The sequence below is a fragment of the Pan troglodytes genome, chromosome 1 (genome assembly GCF_028858775.2).
Source record: "Pan troglodytes isolate AG18354 chromosome 1, NHGRI_mPanTro3-v2.0_pri, whole genome shotgun sequence".
NCBI classification, from domain to species: Eukaryota; Metazoa; Chordata; class Mammalia; order Primates; family Hominidae; genus Pan; species Pan troglodytes.
Window position 1 is genome coordinate 77013556 of NC_072398.2, and position 17861 is coordinate 77031416.

The 17861-nt window shown below is 39.2% G+C and overlaps 1 protein-coding gene across 13 annotated transcripts in view; it reads right to left on the reverse strand.

Annotated features, from left to right (window-relative positions):
• Window positions 1-17861, reverse strand: part of DNM3 (dynamin 3) — a 576659-nt gene that overhangs the window by 333080 nt on the left and 225718 nt on the right. For all 13 annotated transcript variants that reach the window (XM_024350123.3, XM_054673217.2, XM_016932653.4 and 10 more), the window contains exons 11-12: window positions 13791-13877; window positions 839-909 (exon numbers count right to left, since the gene is read on the reverse strand). In XM_024350123.3, coding sequence (XP_024205891.2) covers window positions 839-909; window positions 13791-13877 — 158 coding nt within the window. The remainder of the gene's footprint in view (window positions 1-838; window positions 910-13790; window positions 13878-17861) is intronic.

The following is a 17861-nucleotide window of genomic DNA, read 5'->3' on the forward strand; positions in this document are numbered from 1 at the left end:
AATGTAATAAAATAAATTAATTTGACATTCTGTCTTTTTTTATTTGTCTCTGTTCTTGAATACTCAGTTTAAGTAAAAGTACATAGGCTCTTTTGTTTTACATTTTACATAAAATAGGCTATATTTTATATACTTGAAGTTGGAACCACTTAAATGCAAAAATATATTTTAAAGGTGATATCAAGATTATTTAAATCAAAAACTGGTTTCACTAATGGGCAGGAAAAGATAGTGCATTCAAGGTCTTCAAAATGTCACACAGTGAATAGCCAATCCTGAGTAACTAACCATAACATTTGCATGATAACGTATATGAAAAATGGCAATATTTGTATACACACTTTACAGAAAATAAAATGTTCACCCTGACAGATTACATCTAATTTCGCAAAGGAAAGTTTAAAAAAAAAAAAAACAGGCCTCTAGATTCTGACTTAGAAAAGTTGAAACATCTTTCATCCTGTAAATTACATGTGGTATTTCAAATTGATGTGAAAGACTGTTCCCCTCAAAATTTTAAACATGCATTAATTACTGTTTTTCTATAGGAGTTCAAGTACAAACTGCAGAACATCATCCAAAAATGATGAGATGATAAGTATGTAAGACATACATCACTTCATATGCTGCATAATAGAGCCAACTACTTTACTGAGAGAATAGTAAATATCCCTGCCCTACGACCATGGAGCTCAGACTTCCTAAGTAGGCACACTGAGAGTTAATCCTGGCACAGATTGTATTCTCAAAGGTGGTGAAACTGTAGTAAAAATTCACAATGTGTGTTTGAGACAAATCAACAGGAGGAATGCATGTGGCCATCAAGTGTTTCACGTACTTTGCGAAGCCAATGAAGTCTTCATGGTTGGTGTTGATGTAAGAGACTTGAATGTCAATCAATAGCAATACCTACAAGTCAAAGAGAAACACTTCAGTGAAAACCCATCTAAAAATTCTCAAACATTAAATTCAGTAATTGCCCACAAATTAATTACCTTAATATAATTTTTTAAAGGATACTTCAATTAGCATGAAAAGTAACCTTAACTTTTCTTTATTAGACTCATAATTTTGCACTCTAAATTCATAAGTTAAAAATCTACTAGAAAAGTAAATCTGAGCAGCACATGAAGAGAATAGCATTATAACTTACAAGCATACACTATTTGCTACCTTAATACAGAATCTAGAATTATTTGATTTCTCTAAAATGTAGGCATACTGTTCAAAAGAAGGACAAGCACAAATAAGATGTGTGGCAGGAGGTCCCATGAGGGGTTTGCGCTGAGCTTACTGTTCCTGTAGACATCATATATTAGCCACAAATTAGTAATTCACCTCTTTTTTTCTCTCTCCTCTTCTATCTTTAGCAGCTTAAAGAACCATCTCAAGATACTTTACACATTTCAGGAGAAGCATTTGATCAGCCAACTCAAAAAGTCAATATACAAATAAATCATTGAATCCAAACATCAATCAGAAGCTGGGCATGGTGGTGTGTGCCTATAGTCCCAGCTACTCTGGAGGCTGAGGTGAGAGAATCTCTTGAGCCCAGGAGTTCAAAGCTGCAGTGAGTCATCATCAGGCCTGTGAATAGCCACTGCATTTCAGTCTGGGCAACATAGCAAGACCCCATCTCTTAATAATAATAATAATAGGTGGTGGCTGGTAAGATGGCTAAATAGGAACAGCTCCAGTATGCAGCTCCCAGTGAGATCAACACAAAAGCAGGTGATTTCTGCATTTCCAACTGTGGTACCTGGCTCATCTCACTGGGACTGGTTAGACAGTGGGTGCAGCCCATGGAGGGTGAGCTGAAGCAGGGTGGGGCATTGCCTCACCCAGGAAGCCTATGGGGTCAGGGAACTCCCTCCCCTAGCCAAGGGAAGCCATGACTGACTGTGCCGTGAGGAATGGTGCATTCTGGCCCAGATACTACGCTTTTCCCATGGTCTTTGCAACCTGCAGACCAGGAGATTCCCTTGGGTGCCTACACCACAAGGGCCCAGGGTTTCAAGCACAAAACTGGGGGGCTGTTTGGGCAGACACTGAGCTAGATGCAGAAGTTCTTTTTCCATACCCCAGTGGCACCTGGAATGCCAGCAAGACAGAACCGTTCACTCTCCTGGAAAGGGGGCTGAAGCCAGGGAGCCAAGTGGTCTAGGTCAGCGGATCCCACCCCCATGAAGCCCAGCAAGCTAAGATCTGCCATCTTGAAATTCTCACTGCCAGCACAGCAGTCTGAAGTTGGCCTAGGATGCTCTAGCTTGGTTGGGGGAGGGGCATCCACCATTACTGAGGCTTTAGTAGGCAGTTTTCCCCTCACAGTGTAAGCAAAGCTGCCAAGGAAGTTTGACCTGGGAGGACTCCACTACAGCTCAACAAAGCTGCTGTAGTCAGACTGCCTCCCTAGGTTCCTCCTCTCTGGGCAGGGCATCTCTGAAAGAAAGGCAGCAGCCCCAGTCAGGGGCTTATAGATAAAACTCTCATCTTCCTGGGACAGAGCACCTGGGGGAAGGGGCAGCTGTGGGTGCAACTTCAGCAGACTTAAATGTTCCTGCCTGCCAGCTCTGAAGAGAATGACGGATCTCCCAGCACAGTGCTCGAGCTCTGCTAAAGGACAGACTGCCTCCTCAAGTGGGTCCCTGACTTCCGTGCCTCCTGACTGGGAGACACCTTCCAGCAGGGATCAACAGACACCTCATACAGGAGACCCCCGGCTGGCATCTGGTGGGTGCCCCTCTGGGACAAAGCTTCCAGAGGAAGGAACAGGCAGCAATCTTTGCTGTTCTGCAGCCTCTGCTGGTGACACCCAGGCAAACAGGGTCTGGAGTGGAACTCTAGCAAACTCCAGCAGACCTGCAGCAGAGGGGCCTGACTGTTAGAAGGAAAACTAACAAACAGAAAGGAACAGCATCAGCATCAAAAAAGGTGTCCACACAGAAACCCCATCTGAAGCTTACCAACATCAAAGACCAAAGGTAGATAAATCCACAAAGATGAGGAAAAAACAGTGCAAAAAGGCTGAAAATTCCAAAAACCAGAACACCTCTTCTCTTCCAAAGGATCGCAACTCCTTGCCAGCAAGAAAACAAAATTGGACAAAGAATGAGTATGATTAATTGACAGAAGTAGGCTTCACAAGGTGGGTAATAACAAACTCCTCCAAGCTAAAGGAGCATGTTCTAACCCAATGCAAGGAAGCTAAGAACCTTGAAAAAATGTTAGAGAAATTGCTAACTAGAATAACCAGTTTAGAGAAGAATATAAATGACCTGATGGAGCTGAGAAACACAGCACAAGAACTTTGTGAAGCATACACAAGTATCAATAGGCAAATCGATCAAGCAGAAAAAAGGATATCAGAGATTGAAGATCAACTTAATGTAGTAAAGTGTAAAGACAAGATTACAGAAAAAAGAATGAAAAGGAAAGAACAAAGCCTCCAAGAAATATGGGACTATGTGAAAAGACCAAACTTATGTTTGATTGGTGTACCTGAAAGTGACGGGGAGAATGGAATGAAGTTGGAAAACACTCTTCAGGATATTATCCAGGAGAACTACTCCAACCTAGCAAGACAGGCCAACATTCAAATTCAGGAAATACAGAAAACACCACAAAGATACTCCTCAAGAAGAGCAACCCCAAGACACATAATCATCAGAATCACCAATGTTGAAATGAAGGAAAAAATGTTAAGGGCAGCAAGAGAGAAAGGCCAGGTTACCCACAAAGGGAAGCCCATCAGACTAACAGCAGATATATCTGCAGAAACTCTACAAGCCAGAAGAAAGTGAGAGCCAATATTCAACATTCTTAAAGAAATTTCAACCCAGAGTTTCATGTCCAGCTAAACTAAGCTTCATAAGTGAAGGAAAAATAAACTCTTTTACAGACTAGCAAATGCTGAGTGATTTTGTCACCACCAGGTCTGCCTTACAAGAGCTCCTGAAGGAAGCACTAAATATGGAAAAGAAAAACCAGTACCAGCCACTGCAAAAACATACCAAACGGTAAAAAAAATCGACACTATAAAGAAACTGCATCAACTAATGGGCAAAATAACCAGCTAGCATCATAATGACAGGATCAAATTCACACATAACAATATTAACCTGAATTGTAAATGGGCTAAATGCCCCAATTAAAAGATACAGACTGGCAAATTGAATAAAGAGTCAAGACCCATCAGTGTGCTGTAATTCGGGAGACCCATCTCATGTGCAAAGACACACATAGGCTCAAAATAAAGGGATGGAGGAAGATTTACCAAGCAAATGGAAAGAAAAAAAAAAAAAGCAGGGTTGCAATCCTAGTCGCTGATAAAACCTACTTTAAACCAACAAAGACCCAGCCAGGTGCGGTGGCTCACGCCTGTAATCCCAGCACTTTGGGAGGCCAAGGCGGGCAGATCACAAGGTGAGGAGATAGAGAACATCCTGGCTAATAGGATGAAACCCTATCTCTACTAAAAATACAAAAAATTAGCTGGGTGTGGTGGCAGGTGCCTGTAGTCCCAGCTACCCAGGAGGCTGAGGCAGGAGAATGGCGTGAACCCAGGAGGCGGAGCTTGCAGTGAGCTGAGATCGCGCCACTGCACTGCAGCCTGGGTGACAGAGCGAGACTCCATCTAAAAAAATAATAACAGCAACAAAAACCAACAAAGACCCAAAAAGACAAAGAAGGTAATTACATAATGGTAAAGGGATCAATGCAACAAGAAGAGCTAACTATCCTAAATATATATGCACCCAATACAGGAGCACCCAGATTCATAAAGCAAGTTCTTAGAGACCTACAAAGAGATTTAGACTTTCACACAATAATACTAGGAGACTTTAACACCCCACTGTCAATATTAGACAGATCAACGAGACAGAAGGTTAACAAGGATATACAGGACTTGAACTCAGCTCTGCACCAAGCAGACCTAATAGACATCTACAGAACTCTCCACCCCAAATCAACATAATACACATTCTTCTCAGCACCACATCACACTTATTCCAAAATTGACCACATAAATACACTCCTCAGCAAATGCAAAAGAACAGAAATCATAACAAACAGTCTCTCAGACCACAGTGCAATCAAATTAGAACTCAGGATTAAGAAACTCAAAAGTGCACAACTACATGGAAACTGAACAACCTGCTCCTGAATGACCACTGAGTAAATAATGAAATTAAGGCAGAAATAAATAAGTTCTTTGAAACCAATGAGAGCAAAGACACAATGTACCAGAATCTCTGGGACACAGTTAAAGCAGTGTTTACAGGGAAATTTATAGCAATAAATGCCCACAGGAGAAAGCAGGAAAGAGCTAAAATCGACACCCTAACATCACAATTAAAAGAACAAGAGAAGCAAGAGCAAACGCAAAAGGTAACAGAAGACAAGAAATAAATAAGATCAGATCAGAATTGAATGAGACAGAGACACGAAAACCCCTTCAAAAAATCAATGAATCCAGGAGCTGATTTTTTTGAAAAGATTAACAAAATAGATAGACTGCTAGCCAGATTAATAAAGAAGAAAAGAGAGAAGAATCAAATAGAAACAATAAAAAATGATAAAGGGGATATCACCTTTGACGGCAAAGAAATACAAACTACCATCAGAGAATACTATAAACACCTCTATGCAAATAAACTAGAAAATCTAGAAAAAATGGATAAATTCCTGGATACATACACCCTCCCAAAACTAAACCAGGAAGAAGTTGAATCCCTGAATAGACCAATAACAAGTTCTGAAATTGAGGCAGTCATTAATAGCCTACCAACCAAAAAAAGCCCAGGACCAGATGGATTCACAGCTGAATTCTGTGATAGGTACAAAGAGGAGCTGGTACTATTCCTTCTGAAACTATTCCAAACAATAGAAAAAGAGGGACTCCTCCCTAACTCATTTTATGATGCCAACGTCATCCTAATACCAAAACCTGGCAGAGACACACACAAAAAAGAAAATTTCAGGCCAATATCCTGATGAACATCAATGTGAAAATCCTCAATAAAATACTGGCAAACTGAATCCAGCAGCACATCAAAAAGCTTATCCACCATGATCAAGTCGGCTTCATCCCTGAGACTCAAGGCTGGTTCAACATATGCAAATCAATAAATGTAATCCATCACATAAACAGAATCAATGACGTAAACCACATGATTATCTCAATAGATGGAGAAAAAGCCTTCAATAAAATTCAACATCCCTTCATGCTAAAAACTCTCAATAAACTAGGTATTGATGGAATGTATCTCAAAATAATAAGAGCTATTTATGACAAACTCATGGCCAATATCATAATGAATGGGCAAAAGCTAGAAGCATTCCCTTTGAAAACTGGCACAAGACAAGGATTCCCTCTCTCGCCATTCCTGTTCAACATAGTATTGGAAGTTTTGGCCAGGGCAATCAGGCAAGAGAAAGAAATAAAGGATATTCATATAAAAAGAGAGGAAGTTAAATTGTCTCTCTTTGCAGATGACATGATTGTATATTTAGAAAACCCCATCGTCTCAGCCTGAAATCTCCTTAAGCTGATAAGCAACTTCAGCAAAGTCTCAGGATACAAAAATCAATGTGCAAAAATCACAAGCATTCCTATACACCAATAATAGACAAACAGAAAGCCAAATCATGAGTGAACTCCCATTAGCAATTGCTACAAAGAGAATAAAATACCTAGGAATACAACTTACAAGGGATGTGAAGGACCTCTTCAAAGAGAACTACAAACCACTGCTCAAGGAAATAAAAGAGGACACAAACAATTGGAAAAAACATTCCTTGCTCATGGATAGGAAGAATCAATATTGAGAAAATGGCAATACTGCCCAAAGTAATTTATAGATTCAATGCTATCCCCATCAAGCTACCATTGACTTTCTTCACAGATTTAGAAAAAACTACTTTAAATTTCATATGAAACCAAAAAAGAGCCCATATAGCCAAGACAAGCGTAGGCAAAAAGTACAAAGCTGGAGGCATCATGCTGCCTGACTTCAAACTATACTACAAAGCTTTGGTAACCACAACAGCATGGTACTGGTACCAAAACCGATATATAGAACAATGGAATAGGACAGAGGCCTCAGAAATAATGCCACACATCTACAACCAGCTGATCTTTGACAAATCTGACCAAAAAAAAGCAATGGGGAAAGGATTCCCTATTTAATAAATGGTGTTGGGAAAACTGGCTAGCCATATGCAGAAGACTGAAACTGGACACCTTCCTTACACCTTATACAAAAATTAACTCAAGATGGATTAAAGACTTAAACAGAAGACCTAAAAGCATAAAAACCATAGAAGGAAACCTAGGCAATACCATTCAGGACATAGGCATGGAGAAAGACTTCATGACTAAAACACCAAAAGCAATGGCAACAAAAGCCAAAACTGACAAATGGGATCTAATTAAACTAAAGAGCTTCTGCACAGCAAAAGAAACTATCATCAGAGTGAAAAGGCAACCTATAGAATGGGAAAAAAATTTTTGCAATCTACCCATCTGACAAAGGGCTAATATCCAGAATTTACAAAGAACATATACAAATTTACAAGAAAAAAAAATCAAAAAGTGGGCAAAGGATATGAACAGACACTTCTCAAAAGAAGACATTTATGCAGCCAACAAACATATGAAAAAAAAGCTCATCATCACTGGTCATTAGAGAAATGCAAATCAAAACCACAATGAGGAGATACCATCTCACGCCAGTTAGAATAGAAATCATTAAAAAGTCAGGAAACAACAGATGCTGGAGAGGATGTGGAGAAATAGGAATGCTTTTACACTGTTGGTGGGAGTGTAAATTAGTTCAACCATTGTGGAAGACAGTGTGGCAATTCCTCAATGACCTAGAACAAGCAATACCATTTGACGCAGCAGTCCCATTACTAGGTACATACCCAAAGGATTATAAATCATTCTACTACAAAGACACATGTACACGTATGTTTATCGCACCACTGTTCACAATAGCAAAGACTTGGAACCAACCAAAATGCCATCAATGATACACTGGATAAAGAAAATGTGGCTCATATACACCATGGAATACTATGTAGCCATAAAAAAGGATGAGTTCATGTCCTTTGCAGGAACATGGATGAAGCTGGAAACCATCATTCTCAGCAAAATATCACAAGGACAGAAAACCAAACACTGCATGTTCTCACTCATAAGTGGGAGTTGAACAATGAGAACACATGGACACAGGGAAGGGAGCATCACACACCAGGGCCTGTTAGGGGGGTGGGGGGCTAGAGGAGGGATAGCATTAGGAGAAATACCTAATATAGACAACAGGTTGATAGGTGCAGCAAACCACCATGGCACGTGCATACCTATGTAACAAACCTGCACATTCTGCACATGTATCCCAGAACTTAAAGTATAATAAATTTAAATAATAATAATAATAATGTCAGATCTTTGCTAGAATATCACTCCTCAGAGGGATTTTCCTGCCCATTCTATTTAAACTAGCACTCTGGTTACTCTCTATTGTGTTACCCTGCCTTATTTTCTTTTGTAGCACTAACACTAGCTAACATGGCAAGTTTTTACATATTTCTTATATAGACCTCATCTGTTGTATCCACTGCTACATCTCCAGTGCCTAGAACAGTGCCTGAAACATCATGAGAATTAAATGAAGATTTGTGATGGAGTAAACTGGATACATGTCCCAGGCAACATGAAAATATTCTAAATATAAGATACTTATAATCTCTAGGTCAGAGACTTGGGAGGTCCCTCTGTGAAAAATAGTATTCAATGGGGAGACGAGGAGGCTGACAGAAAACAAGAGAGAAGTGGAGCAACCAGAACCTGCAAAAAAGAAGGTATTATACCAGAGATATTCAAAACTGACTTCCTCTTTCTACGTTTCCTTGTGTTCTCCCAACTGAATCCTGTCTCTTTCCAGGATGCTGAGATTTGCTAAAAGGGAGAAATACGGTGCTTACAGATCTCTGCCTGAATATCTCCAGAGCTCTGCTCTTCAACTTTGTTGGATAAATTTTGGTGACTATTGTGAGTATTTGTTTGCTGCCTCCCTTCATTGAAGGTAGCATTTGAACGCATCAGAGTCCTCATGGCAACAGTTCATAGACATATTCTACATAATGCTCCCCAGTGGGTACTTCCTCAAGAAAGCCATCCATGATCCTTATCCCCTACCCAACCAAGACCAGGTTGGATTGTACTATTACTCTCAAATAGTCTATGTGCCATAATTATATACATACAGAAAATTATGTATATGTATAAAATTATGTATATGTAAAATTATGTATTCTATAAAATATAGGGTGCTATATACACATATGTACCTATATGCATATATATGTTTCAATATGTACATATATGCATATATGTTCAAATATGTACACATATACTTATATGTGTATATATACATATATAAGCATATATACATATATGTATGTATATATGTACATGTAAATACACACATACATACATACATATATGTACGTATATATACACTATATATACATATATGTGTGTTTGTGTATGTGTGTGTATATCTATATAGCACCCTATACTTATTTGTGGCATTTACTACAAATGTAATTAATTATTAATTTTTTTAATATTTCTCTTCTCTGCAAGACTGTACACTCCATAGAAGCTAGGATTATGTTTATCTTGTTCACCATTTTATCCTTAGAACTTAGAGCCTAGCATGATACACACAATAGGTGCCCAATAAACATTTGCAGCCTTATTTGTGTAACTATCTACCAGGCTTGAAGAACAGTTAACTCTCTTTGTTGTTGTTGTTGTTTTTTGAGACAAGTCTCACTCTATTGCCCAGGCTGGAGTGCAATGGTGCAATCTCAGCTTACTGCAACCTCCGCCTCCTGGGTTCAAACAATTCTCCCGCCTCAGCCTCCCAAGTAGCTGGGATTACAGGCACCCGCCACCATGCCCAGTTAATTTTTGTACTTTTGTAGAGATGGGATTTCACCATGTTGGCCAGGCTGGTCTTGAACTCCTGACCTCAGGTGATCCACCCACCTTGGCCTCCCAAAGTGCTGGGATTACAGGCGTGAGCCATCGTGCCTGGCCAAGAACAGTTAACTTTCCAGGGAGTGATTTATTCTCACATATACATATATATAATTAGTACATGGCCACTTGTTCTTGTTTTGTACTCAGTACCCAGTGCTATAGGCTGGAGGCTTTGTTTTTGTGGCTAATCTCAACCAGTCATCTGACCAAATCTTGCTGAGAGTCACAAGGGGACCCGTCAAAAAAAGATTTAAAAGATCACTCCAAATCTACTCCCACTACCAAAAATAAAGTCAAGGCATGGGGGCTATTAGGTCAATAACATCATACTTGTATGAAAAAAATTCATACAGTCAGAGTTTTGTTTCATATCTTGAAGAAAACTGAAACATTAGGAAGCGTGATCATTATTGGATTAGTTGTAGTTTTGCCTCTCTTCTCCCAACAATAAAGCCAGATTCAGTTAAATTGTATACTCCAAATCCATTTGGCCAAAAGTTTGTACCAATAAACTGTAATATTTGAACACAAATAAATTGTTGCCACTATAAGGAGCAAAATATCTACATAATTCTCAACATCGCCAAAGGCTGTCATGAATAGCTTTTGGACGTTCACACACATTAACTTGGACTGTAGTACAGGAAAAAAAAGTGGAAAAAAAATAAAAGCTATGGCTGTTCTCATTATATTCCTGGAAACTGGGAGTCTGTGTTCACTCTAGGAAAAGAGCCAGGTTGCATGTGGGGGATGAAAAGAAAAATAATCCATTTTTTTCTCATTTTTTCACTTTCTCAGAGTTTCTCACTGCCTTTTTCATCCACAGTTATTGAATATTTAGTTGAAGCAAAGTAAAGCTACCCCTGGTAGCAGTAGTTGCCCAGAAAGTCCACTGCTTCAACATGCAGTGACATGTATGGAAGCACCAAGACTAACAGCTGGCACACTCAGACATCCAAAAAACCTTTGTTTAAGAAAAAGCTACAGACAGATTTATGGCTTTCCATATTCTTAATTTTGAAGATTTTTTTTTCCCACAAAGCTTCCAGAGCAGAAGTTGGTAGTAACTCTACTTTTTAAAGAAAGAAATAAAACTGCAAGAATGTCCCAGAGCTGTTCAGGCGCGGAGGCCTGAGGATATGGGTCACTCTGTCTAACTGGATACTTTAAAAGTACCACATGGTCCCAGGCAGCAGAGTCCAGAATTCAAATGCGAGATCTATCCAAAATGACATGTCCACACTACCAAAACCAGGCATGTTTCTGCTATGCCACACAAGTCCATATTAGAGGTGACCACTACCAGCTTTGACAGGCACTTGATAACTGTTGGACCACACCACCTGAGACTGTGACTTAGTAGGGAGATGCCTGCTCCATCCCTTATGTCCTACTTGGGGAATAAATTAACCACTGTAACTGAGTTGCAGATTGAAAACAATTTCCCTTGGAATCAGAAAAGGCAATTCTTCCTCGAATCTACCATGTGCCATAGCTCTTTGGGAATAACAACAAAAACAACTAAAATTAATTAAGAACTAAGATATATATATATGCAGGGTCTTGCTCTGTCACCCAGGCTGGAGTGCAGTGGCATGACCATAGCTCACTGCAGCCTCAACCTCCCAGGCTCATGTGATCCTTCCACCTCAGCCTCTGAGTAGCTGGGACTACTGGTAGTGCAGGCCACCATGCCCAGCTAATTGTTTAATATTTTGTAGAGAGAGGGTTTCACCATGTTTCCCAGCCTGGTCTCGAACTCCTGACCTCAAGCAATCTGCCTGCCTCAGCCTCCCAAAAGTGCTGGGATTACAGGTGTGAGCCACTACACCTGGCCTTGTATTTTGATTACTTCTTTCCATCCTCACAAAATGTCTGTGAGTTAACTACCACTATTGTCTCACTTTAAGATGAGAAAATTGAAGTGTAAAGATGTCAAATAACTTGTCACAAGTTACACAAAATGTTAACAACAGAGCTGAAATTCAAATTCAGGTAGTCTGAGCCCAGAGCCCACAATCTTAACAACATGGTGAAGTTTGAACATGCCATTTTACTAAAACAAAAACTCTGAAATATGAAGAAGCTAGCAACTGACATAGATATGATTACAAATATTTAAAATGCTTTAAATAATTATCCTATATTTTCTCCAATATTATTTTGACAGCAGATCCTAAAGAGTTAAGTAGGATTTATTATCATTTGAATATTATAGATGAAAACACTAAATTAAAACAGTTAGCTTATTTACTTAAGGTCAGGAGTACAGCTGATTCTTAAGAACTTAAGTTTTCTCAGCCCAGGAGGGGCCAAGACATTAGACGTTAGGGAGAACCTCTGGCCCTGGGGCTCCATATCTGGCTCTAGGCTTGATTTCACTGACTCAGGAGTTAATACTGATTTGTTCATCTCAACTGAATCACAAAGCCTGTTTTCTCCTCTTTTGGCTATTGCAGCTATCCAAGACTGTGAAAGTTGATAAACAAGTGAAAACTATAAATGGTGATTAATTAACTTTCAAAACACAATGATAAAAAGTAGTGACAATGAATCCACAGCTCAAGCAGAGACAAGGTGGTTACTGGAATCACTCACGAATGTCCTAATCTGCTGGGTCTCCATCCCTCTGTCCTTCCTTTTCTCCTTTCTCCTCCACCCGCTCCTCTTCCCCACGCACACTCTGTGTGCTGTGTGTGTCTCTCCCTGTGGTTTGTTCCTCTCTCTTTTATTTTGTCTTCTTCCTTTTCCCCATTTCTCCCTCACCTCCTTCCCACTCATCTGAGAATCACAAAATCCTGTAATACTAACTTACACAGGCTTTCAGAGAGCATATAGACCAATATATTAATGCTGTACATGAGAAAACAACAGTCCAAAGAAGTGATTTACACAAGAACATGATGTTATTTTGTGGCGAGCACATGGCCTAAGTCCAGTGTTCTCTCCACAACATCACACGTGCAGCTGTGTCATGGAATTCAAAGGTATGTAAAACCATTTGTATTTCCTGTTATAATATTTTATAAGTAACTAAGAAAAATCCATTTAAACCTAAGAAGATTTTTATTCTTTCCACGTAGTCCTTTACTTTTTTAAATGAATTATCCTCACTTGAAAATAATCTTTCCAAATTACAAAGCTAGGATTAGAAAACAATTTCAGGGTCACTCCTTACAAACCACATACATTCACAAAATAGAAATGTTTAAAAGAGTAGTTCTCAATTTTTTTTTCAATCATAGGTTGTATGGATAAGCTGATGAAAATCTAGGTCCACTCTCTCCTCAGAAAAAAATAAAAACACTGAGCATTTTGCATAATGTTTTAGGAGTTTGTGAATCTTCTGGAGTCCATCTGTGGGCCCAATAAAAGTTAAGAACCTCTGTCTTAAAGAGAAAATGTGGTATGTTTCTGGATTAGTGGTTTTCAAAGTAGGATGTATGCATGATCCATGGAGCATTGAGAAAAAAAATAATGAAACTCCTGTTACTGCTTTTGCATCTCATTCTTCTGAATGAAGTCTTTTTATTTGCTCATATTTTTAACATAAACAAGATATGAATATAGTATGTGTATAATTCATAAATAAGTAAAAATAAACATAATGTAGTTGTGTTCCACTATTTTTTTTTCCTTTAAGCGACAGGCTGACTGTTGGGAACTACCAGACAACCTTGCAGAGACCTTCGACCTCCCACAATCTCCCTGCCCACCAGGGAAGACCTCTCCTTACCTGGTCCTTTGTCTTCCCTTCTCGCTCACGAATGTGGTTAGCAACAATCCTTTCCGTTTCCTCGCAGAGTCTGGGGAAGTTTGCCAGCTGTCAAGAAAAGCAGATCTGAGTATTAATACTCAAAAAGTTATACTACCAAAAGAGAAGCAGAGATAAATTATGTTATTTTACAGAAGATATTCATTGCCATTCTGGAAGCAAAAATGAAATATCATCAACTCCTAAAGAAGGATATCAAGGTGATGGGAGAGGCTTCACAAACTATCATCAGAAGTAACCTTGTTATGTTGAGGAAACACTTCAAAACCAGCAGAGCAATTCCTTAGGAAGAAAGCAGAACCCTAGATACCATCTAGCACTGTGTTCCTGCTGAGTTGGCACTTAATAAAATTCAAAGATGAAGAAGTCGGAAAACAGGACAAAGAAAAGGATAATGACTAACATTTTATATAGTGTCTACCACGTGTCGGCGCTAAGAACTTCATGAATTACCTCTTTCAATATTCACAGCAATCAGAAAAGACAGATATAATTATTAACCTCATTTCTTTTTTATTTTATTTATTTATTTATTTTGAGACAGAGTTTTGCTCTTGTCACCCAGGCTGGAGTGCAATGGCGCAATCTCAGCTCACTGCAACCTCTGCCTCCTGGGTTCAAGCGATTCTCCTGTCTCAGCCTCCCGAGTAGCTGGGATTACAGGCACGTGCCACCAAGCTCAGCTAATTTTTGTATTTTTAGTAAAGACAGGGTTTCACCATGTTGGCCAGGCTGGTCTCTAACTTCTGACCTCAGGTGATCCACCTGCCTTGGTCTCCCAAAGTGCTGGGATTACAGGCGTGAGCCACCACGCCCGGCCAACCCCATTTAATAGAGGAGAAAAGTGAAGCACAGAGAGGTTAAGTAACTCATGCCCATGACTAAACAGCTCAAAAATGGTGGGTTCAGGATTCCAACCTAAGTCCTAGGACTCCAGAGCCCATGGTCTTGTCCATTACTCTTCGAGCATGATTCATCCCATGAAGCACAAAGAGACTCCTTTAACTTTTTAAATTCTCCCCCACAGAAAATATATGTGTATATGTACATTTTTTTTGCAAAACTATGGAAATTGTGTATGTCAATCACTTAACCCCATCTAAATTATGCAGGTAATTGTTCAAAACATAGTTTGCAAAAGTGAATACCTTAATTCAGTTGTTTTCAATATAAGGAAGAAAGAGAATGGGATGCTATGAAAATGTTTAAGGAGCCCTAATCCAGAAGGAAGACTTAGACAGGCAAAGGTGTGTGAGAATGGCCGTGGAGAAGATGAAGCTTGCCAGGAACAGGAACATGTGTGAAGGCATGGTGGAAGTGGGGGCAATTAGTGGCGATAAAAGTAAAAGAAAGTCCGTGCAGAAACTGAGGAGTATGATCCTCAGACAAAGCTAGAAAAGTAGAGAGGGGCCACATCAAGCAGATCCTTGCAATTCTATCAGGAATTTAGGCTACTGAAGCAATTCAGACGGAATGGAAATAATGGTGGCTTCTACTGGGATGACAGCAATGGAAATGGAGAAAAGTGGGCACATTCATGACTTAGGCCAGGCAAAATATTAATTCCAATGATGATTTTTAAAGTGCTTGCAAATTAATAAGATTAACAGATAGCTCAATAAAATAGGCAAAGAATATGATTTAATTTGTAAAAGACTTAATAGTCAATAAGCAGAAGGAAAAACAAACTGTACAAGTGATCTAATGCAAAGAAAAGAAATAACTATTATATTGGCAAATTGCTATTTTTTTATAAGACTTACTACAGGTGAGGGTATACTGAGATTAGCACAATTTAAACTTGCTGAGGGGTGTCAAGAAGAGAAATCTTTCTGGAAAGCAATTTGACATTATGTATCAAAAGTCTTGCGCACGCGCACGCGCGCACACACACACACACACACACACACAACACAGACAGAGAGAGAGATCTCAACCTAATAACCTCACAGAATTCTGAACTACAATGATAAGGACATTCATCACAGCATTAGTTGGAAAAGCAACAATAAGATAAACAAACTATAAACTACCTAGTATCTGATGATGTCAAATAAATGAAGGTAGATCCACTTACGTGATGTAATGTAGCCATTTTGAATAACAGTTTTAATAATAGCTAATGACATGGTAAAGTATTTACAACACTATTTGAAGAAAATTAGGCTACTAAATATATAATGTGATTATGCACAAGCATAATGTTTTGGTTTGGATATTTCTTTCCTCCAAATTCATGTTAAAATTCAATCCCCAATGTGGCTATATTGACAAGTGGGGCTTTTAAGAGGTGATTGGGTCATGAAGGCTCTGCCATCATGAGTGGATTAATCCATTCATGGACTAATGGATTAATAGGTTATGGGAGTGGGACTGGTAGCTTTATAAGAAGAGGACTAGCGACCTGAGCTAGCATGCTACCACACTCAGCACCCTTACAATATGATTGATACCCTGCACCAGCAAGAAGGCCCTTACCAGAGGCAGACCCTCAACACTGGGTCTTCCATAACTGTAAGAAATAAATACCTTTTCTGTATAAATTCCTTTTCTGTATGAAGAAATAAATTCCTTTTCTGTATACCCAGGTTCAGGTATTTTGTTATAAACTACAGAAAATGGACTAAGACACATCTACACACACATGCACACACACACAGAGTCACACACCACCATACACCCTTGACATTTTTCAAGGATATAGCCCAATCTTACAAATACCAACATTCTTGAGTAATATTATAGCATGTAATATTTCTCCAAACTCATAAGGAGTTAGATCTAGGCCTCCCTGAAATGGGGCTTCTGTATGGTCACCTGAGGTCACTGTGCACATTACCTTTATAGCATGCACAACATATATTAGTGTCTTAGCAAGTTAACAAACTGCAGTACTTCATGAAACCATCATAATCACGAGATCTCATATACATTAAATCTTCCATTGCTGCAAGTCTACTCTCTGTGCATAGAAAAAGATTTGCACAGATACTATAAAGTGTTAATAGCAATAACTCTTTGAATTATGCACACTTTTATTTATCTACATTTTCCAAATATTTCAACAGTGGATATAGATTATGTTCATAACATCATAAAACCATAGAAACCTGACTGCTTTGGTTACCACAAAAATCATCACCAGCGTCTCTATGAGGTCCTCGATTTCTCACCCTCTTATCTGAATCCTGAGATGCACGCTCACCTGGGGGCTTATTTCATGAATTACCGCAAGATACAAATGGAGCTCATACTTTCCATTTTGGAAACATTCTCCAGAAAAAGCTCTATTATACCAGAACCCCTCTTGACTCTCTGAAAGTCCTCCAAGTTATTTTTTGTGAGGCTTATAAAAGCCTTCAGAGTGGAAGAGATAGCTGATCAATTCCAGTCCTTCTTGACTAGTGCAAACCTGAGTGGTGTATCTGACACCAAACATTAGCCTGCCCTAGGTCACCAAGACAATCAATTCCCCCTGCACTCAGACAGCTTCCCAAGCTATTCAATGACAGCCACACTATTATAGAATCACATTGCCTCAGAGAAGTAACTACGCAAGCAGTTGAGGTCTACCAAGGAAGAGTGAGATGCCTTTAACAGCATTTAGCAAATAGATTACAGCAGAAAGTTATTTTTAAAACCATCAAATAGTGGCAATATAAATATTTATTCAGATACTAAACACTTGATAGCTGAAGGACCCCAGGCCAGTATATGGCCATGATTAAGTCAGGGAAAGGCCAAAATGACAAGAATATCCCATGAAGTAGAGACATCTAAGAATGCCTCCAATCTACTGGCCTTGGCAGGAGCATTGATTTGTGTGTACGTGTGTGTCCCCTGATCTCTCCAAGCTTACTGCCCATGGGCTTAATTCTACCAGAAAAGGAATCTGTAAGAGCCACAATTTTGTACCTACAATTGAGACAACTGGAAGTCAATAAGCCTGAATTCTAAGTGGAACAAAAGAAACAGAGAACACACTAGAAGAACTACCATTATGGAGACAAAGGAGGAAAAACCTTGAAGAGA